The sequence below is a fragment of the Poecilia latipinna genome, unplaced genomic scaffold (genome assembly GCF_001443285.1).
Source record: "Poecilia latipinna isolate Pla-1442-1.1 unplaced genomic scaffold, P_latipinna-1.0 Scaffold840, whole genome shotgun sequence".
Taxonomy (NCBI): Eukaryota; Metazoa; Chordata; class Actinopteri; order Cyprinodontiformes; family Poeciliidae; genus Poecilia; species Poecilia latipinna.
The window spans coordinates 127,875-134,170 of NW_015113456.1; the positions used below are offsets into that span (position 1 = coordinate 127,875).

General features: G+C 38.7%; 1 protein-coding gene across 1 annotated transcript in view; it reads left to right on the forward strand.

The window, feature by feature from the left end:
- The first annotated feature begins 4,147 nt into the window (after window positions 1-4,147).
- Window positions 4,148-6,296, forward strand: part of LOC106956695 (protocadherin alpha-8-like) — a 22,522-nt gene continuing 20,373 nt past the window's right edge. Inside the window, exon 1 of the mRNA XM_015047696.1 lies at window positions 4,148-5,506. Coding sequence (XP_014903182.1) covers window positions 4,741-5,506 — 766 coding nt within the window. The 5' untranslated portion in view covers window positions 4,148-4,740. The remainder of the gene's footprint in view (window positions 5,507-6,296) is intronic.

The following is a 6,296-nucleotide window of genomic DNA, read 5'->3' on the forward strand; positions in this document are numbered from 1 at the left end:
AGTTGATTGCAGTACTCTTTGATCTTATAAAGTACTAAATTTATGTGGAGTTGAATCACAAACTAATTTGCATGTGTGTTCTGTTCTACATTTTATTTTGTGTTTTTTAGTAAATGTTTCTTTTTTCCCAAGACAGATTGTGTTGTAAATTGTCTCTGAAGAAAAAAAAAATGTTTAAAAGTTGTCAGAAGAGCAAGCAAAAATGTTTTGTTACAATCACATTTTTAAATTATGCCTTGTCCTAATGGTGCTGAATATGTCTGGCTGTGCGTGTGTCGTGCTTTTATTAGAAAGATAATCCAGGGACAAACTCTGTGAGAAGCGTGCAGTGTAATTGTTGTGACCTACAAACACATGACTCACTGAAATTCAAGTACAATATAGACTTTTACATTTAACTTTATGTTTGTTCAAACTTATCTAAATATTATGTCTCTAACTCGGGTTTGTTACTCTAATTGTCATTGACACGTCTGGAAATTTAAGCACATAAATTATAAGAGATTATTATTATTAAAACTGGTTTTGAATACATGACTTTGGCTGTAAGATGATTAGAAATGTTTTCAAATCAAATAATGCTTCCTTAGGAATGGAAATGGGACACGAGTTACTGAATCGGGCATCTAATCCCAGGATTACATAGTGGAGAATCTGCATAAGCGCATGACTGCTGTCTCTGTGGAGATGCAGGGGAAATGTGGAAATATCCCAAAAATAATCCGAGCAAACTGTGGAGATAATTCACTAAAACAATTTGGCGCAGAGTAAAAGATAATTGTTGCTGTAAATAGATTGAGAGAAGAGAAAAATGGATGTCTCTACTGATGCAAAATGGGAAGAAGCTATATTTGTTTGTTTAAATGCCTTACTGAAAAACAAAATATAGTGCTAATTGATGTGTAAATAGGAAAACGGACATAGTACATAGTACGGACGGATGATAGTACTCACAAGTGTAATAATAATAATAATAAATACAAAGTCAAATTTATTTATATAGCACTTTAAAATCATGTACAACTGCACCAAAGTGGTGTACAAAAACAATACTAAAATAATTTGATGAAAAGAAAAGGAGAAATATTACAAGAAAAAAAAATCATGTATATTGTTAAAATAATATATGTAATGATAAGTTTAAAAAAATCAAAACTGAAGAGCTACAGTATAAGGCCTTAATTAAATGCCAAAGAATAAAAATGAGTTTTGAGAAGCAATTAATATACAATAAGATTAGTTTTCTAAGGTGAAATTGTGCAAAAAAAGAAAGAAAAAAAATCATTCATTGCCATATAGTTACTTGAGCTGCACCTTGTGGTAGTAACATTGTTGTCAGATGGGTTTTGATAAAGCACATAATACTTGATTGAATTGTTAAAACAAATAATGTGTTGCCTGTAGTTCTGCTCCTTCTCCACCTGGCGTCGCTGATGATCCATCAAAGGCAGCTGCTAATTTTTATAGATATAAGCATAAGCCCCTCCTGTTTTCAGACGGTTATGTTCTCATTCTTTGTTACAGAGACATTGAGGAGACACTGGACGTTATTAACATTAAGCTCAATGCGGCTACTATCATCCTTTGTGTTAAATATCCGTTTTGATTTTGAATTCCTTCTACATTCTTCATTCACATTGGAGAGAAATGGCTCTTTCTTGTGGCTGGAGCAGCTTTGGGATGTATTTCTACCTTTTTTTACTCTGCTGCTGGCAATCGGTGACTGGGCAGCTCTCATATTCCGTTCCAGAGGAGGTGATCCCAGGGACACCGATTGGAAATCTCGCCAAGGATTTAAACCTCAGCACACAACAGCTGGAATCTCGCATGTTTCAGATTGTTGCAGGATCGAAGAAAAAATTATTTGAGGTAAACCTCAAGACAGGTTTTCTTTATGTCAGTGAGAGAATAGATAGAGAAGAGCTTTGCTCGGAGGAGCGCAGATGCTCACTTAAAGTAGAAGCTGTGATAAATAATCCGTTAAAGATTTATCATATTGACGTGGAAATTTTAGATGTAAATGACAATTCTCCGTCCTTTGACACCACTCTGCAGAATTTGTACATTGCCGAGAACACTTTACCGGGAGTCAAATTTGCATTATCTGAAGCAACTGATGCAGACATAGGAAAAAACGGGGTCAATACTTACAAATTAAGTCTGAATGGACATTTTTCTTTGGCTGTGCACAAAACGGATGACAGTGTGTCTGCAGAGTTGGTGTTGCAGAAGGCATTAGACCGCGAAAAGCAAGCTGTAATCACCATGACGCTGACTGCATTAGACGGTGGGACTCCTCCTAAATCTGGCGCCTCGCAAATTATCGTTAATGTGCTGGATATCAACGATAACATTCCCGTATTCAGCCAAGCACTGTATAAAACTAACATTACCGAAAATACCCAGATAGAAACAACAGTGATCACTGTGAGCGCCACCGATGCTGACGACAACCTGAACGGTGAGATTGTGTATTCGTTGAGAAGCAAAGATCAGAAACACATATTGGATATGTTTGTAATAGAACCACAAACTGGTATTATTAAGGTAAAAGGTAATATTGATTTTGAGGATAGAAAAGCATTTGAGATACGTGTAGAGGCCAGTGATAAAGGGCAGCCATCCATGTCTGCTCACAGCAAGGTGCTGGTAGAAGTGTTGGACCTAAATGATAACGCTCCTGAAATCACCGTCACTTCATTGCATCACACTGTGAAAGAGGACGCGGCTGCGGGCATCGTGGTTGCACTTGTTTCAGTTCTTGATAAAGATAGTGGAAAAAATGGTGACATGAGGGTCGAAATTAAAAATGATGTACCATTTAAACTGGAAACAAACTACAAAAATTATTATTCATTGTTAGTGGACGGGCCACTCGATAGGGAGCAGGTCTCTAATTACAACATTACAATAGTTGCTAATGATAAAGGAATCCCCCAACTTTCAAGTACAACTATAGTTCCTATAATTGTTTCTGATGCAAATGATAACGCGCCTCTGTTTTCAGAGGATGAAATTAATGTGTCCCTCAGGGAAAACAGCGCAGTGGGAACCATACTCAAAAGAGTTACTGCGACTGATGCTGACTATGAGCAAAACAGTAAGGTGAGCTATTCATTTTTACAAAGTGTCGGTAGCATATTACCACTATCCACTCTGGTGAATATTAATTCTGAGACAGGGGATATAATTAGCCTTCAGTCTTTTAACCATGAAGAGTTAAAAACGTTTCAGTTTAAAGTTCAGGCTACAGATGCTGGTGTTCCTCCGCTCAGCAGCAACGTGACTGTTAATGTTTTTATCTTGGATGAAAATGATAATAATCCAAACATTTTAGCTCCTTACTCTGAGCACGGCTCTGTTAACAGTGAGACCATCCCTTATTCTGCTGAAGCGGGATACTTTGTAGCAAAGATCAGGGCTGTGGACGCAGATTCTGGATACAATGCGCTGCTTTCTTATCACCTGTCGGAGCCCAAAGGAAACAACCTGTTCAGGATCGGAACCAGCACCGGAGAAATCAGGACTAAGAGGAGAATGAGCGACAATGACCTGAAAACTCATCCACTGGTGGTGTTAGTTTCTGATAATGGAGAACCTTCTCTGTCAGCCACTGTTTCTATTGATGTGATGGTGGTTGAAACCACAGCTGATGTCCAGACTCAGTTCAGACATGTGCCTATAAAGGAGGACAACTTCTCTGATTTGAACTTGTATCTACTGATCGCCATCGTGTCAGTGTCTGTGATCTTTCTGCTGAGTCTCATCAGTTTAATAGCTGTCAGATGCCACAGGACAGACAGTGATTTCAGCAGGTACAGCGCCCCCATGATCACCACCCACCCTGACGGGAGCTGGTCTTACTCTAAAGCTACTCAGCAGTATGACGTGTGTTTCAGCTCAGACACACTGAAGAGTGACGTAGTGGTTTTCCCCGCCCCGTTTCCACCTGTAGATGCTGAACTGATCAGTATTGACGGAGGAGATACTTTTACAAGAACTCAGACTTTACCTAACAAAGATAAGGTAAGATGTTTATATTACCTACAGTTGTTGCAACTGAAACTTCCAAAGCTAAATATGAAACATGAAATGTAGAAAATACATGTCTTTGAATATTTTGTTAAAATATATTGCTGCGTGGGTCAAAAGAACTATGTTGTTTTTTAGATAGGATACGATAGTTACTGAGAATTATGTCGTTGTCCATGGTGCTGAATTTAAATGATAAGCGAAAAATCAGTGTCTTTTGTCGTAAGGATCGGGCAAAAATATTGGTTCGTTTACTGTCATTGCGCATCATAAAGGATGGAAATCACTTTTAATGGCATTTAGCGTGGGTTCGTATAACAGTTTATCTGGATCTTTTTATTATTATTTTTTCCTCAAAAGGGAAACTATTCTTAACCCTTCGAATAGCTGCTTTTTCTTTTAATGAAAATGTACCTCTTATCAAAGATTTTTTTTTTTCCAGTCACGAAAGTAGTTATTTCAAACAGCCACATGAGGACGTCCTAGACCGTCACATGATGTCTGTTGTTTATTTCAGGCCCCTCCCAAATTCATAGGATGATATTTCCTCAGTGCTTTGTTACAAAGAGTCACAAGTAGACGGAAACCCTTTTGCTCATTCCCCTTCCCAAAGCTCTCTGTTTTGATACCTTAAGACGAACATGAACTATCCAAAATATTAAATGGAGATTACAGTCCACATGATCATTTCCAGAACTGGATAGAAATATGCCAACGGGACGGTTACGCGGACCTTTTAGGATCTATTTGCTCTTTGTCATTTTGGAATGCTGCTGGAAACTGGGATATGGACAGCTCTCTTACTCTGTATCTGAGGAGGTAAATCCGGGTACGTCTGTGGGAAATCTCGCAAGAGATTTAAATCTTAAAATACTTGACTTGGAGGCACGCACGTTTCAGATTGTCAGCGGACCGAAGAGAAAATATTTCGACATAAATCTGAAAACGGGCAGCCTTTATGTCACGGAAAGAATCGACCGAGAGGAGCTTTGTGCAAAAGCTGAGAAATGTGTTGTTAATGTGGAGGCTGTTGTTAACAGTCCGCTAAAGCTGTATCGATTGGCGATAAACATTATTGATATAAATGATAATGCGCCATATTTTTCTGAAACGCTGCAGTCTCTCAATATAGCAGAGAGTACAGCACCAGGTGGGAAATTTGGATTTGTGGGCGCATCAGACCTTGACGTCGGAAAGAACAGCGTTAGCACATACAAGCTAAGTCGAAATGATTATTTCTCCTTAGAGATCCACAAAGGTGAAGACAGTGTGTCGGCCGAGCTTGTGCTTCTGAAAGCTCTGGACCGAGAACAACAGCCGGCCATCAAACTTACTGTGACCGCTGTGGATGGTGGAAATCCACCAAAGTCAGGAACAGCAAACATTATTGTCAGTATTTTAGATATCAATGACAACTCTCCAGTTTTCAGTAGTTCCTTGTATAAGACGAGAATATCTGAGAACGTATCAGTAGGTAGCACGGTCATAGTATTGACAGCAGTAGATGCAGATGATGGAATGAATGCCGAAATAGAATATTATTTAAGAACTAAAGGTCAAGATCGGATTTTAGATCTTTTCCAGATTGACGCTAAAACAGGTGCACTTCTAGTCAAAGGAAATATTGACTACGAAGAAAGCCCCGCCTTTGAAATTCATGCTGAGGCAAGTGACAAAGGCCACCCTCCAATGTCTGCTCATTGTAAAGTGCTGGTAGAAGTGGTGGATTTGAATGATAACGCTCCTGAGATCAGTGTGACATCGCTGTTAAACACAGTGAAAGAGGACGCACAAGTAGGTACAGCTATTGCTCTTGTTTCTGTGGTGGATAAAGATAGCGGGAAGAACGGGGAAGTAAAAGCTGTTATTATGAATGAAACCCCGTTTAAATTGGAAACGAATTACAAAAATTCTTACTCGTTAGTAGTGGATAGTCTGCTTGATAGAGAGATTGTTGCCGAATACAATATAACTATGGTGGCAACTGATGGGGGCATCCCATCATTGTCCAGCACGAATACTGTTAATATTCAAGTATTTGATGTTAACGATAATCCACCACGATTCTCTGAACCACTAATAAATATTTACTTAAGAGAGAATAGTGCGGTGGGAACAGTTATTAAAATTGTTACGGCAGTTGATGCTGATATTGATAATAATGGTAAGGTGAGCTACTCTCTTTTACAAACCAGCACTGATCCACTGAGTTCATCTAAACTTGTTAATATTAATTCAGAGACCGGAGATATAATCAGTCTGCA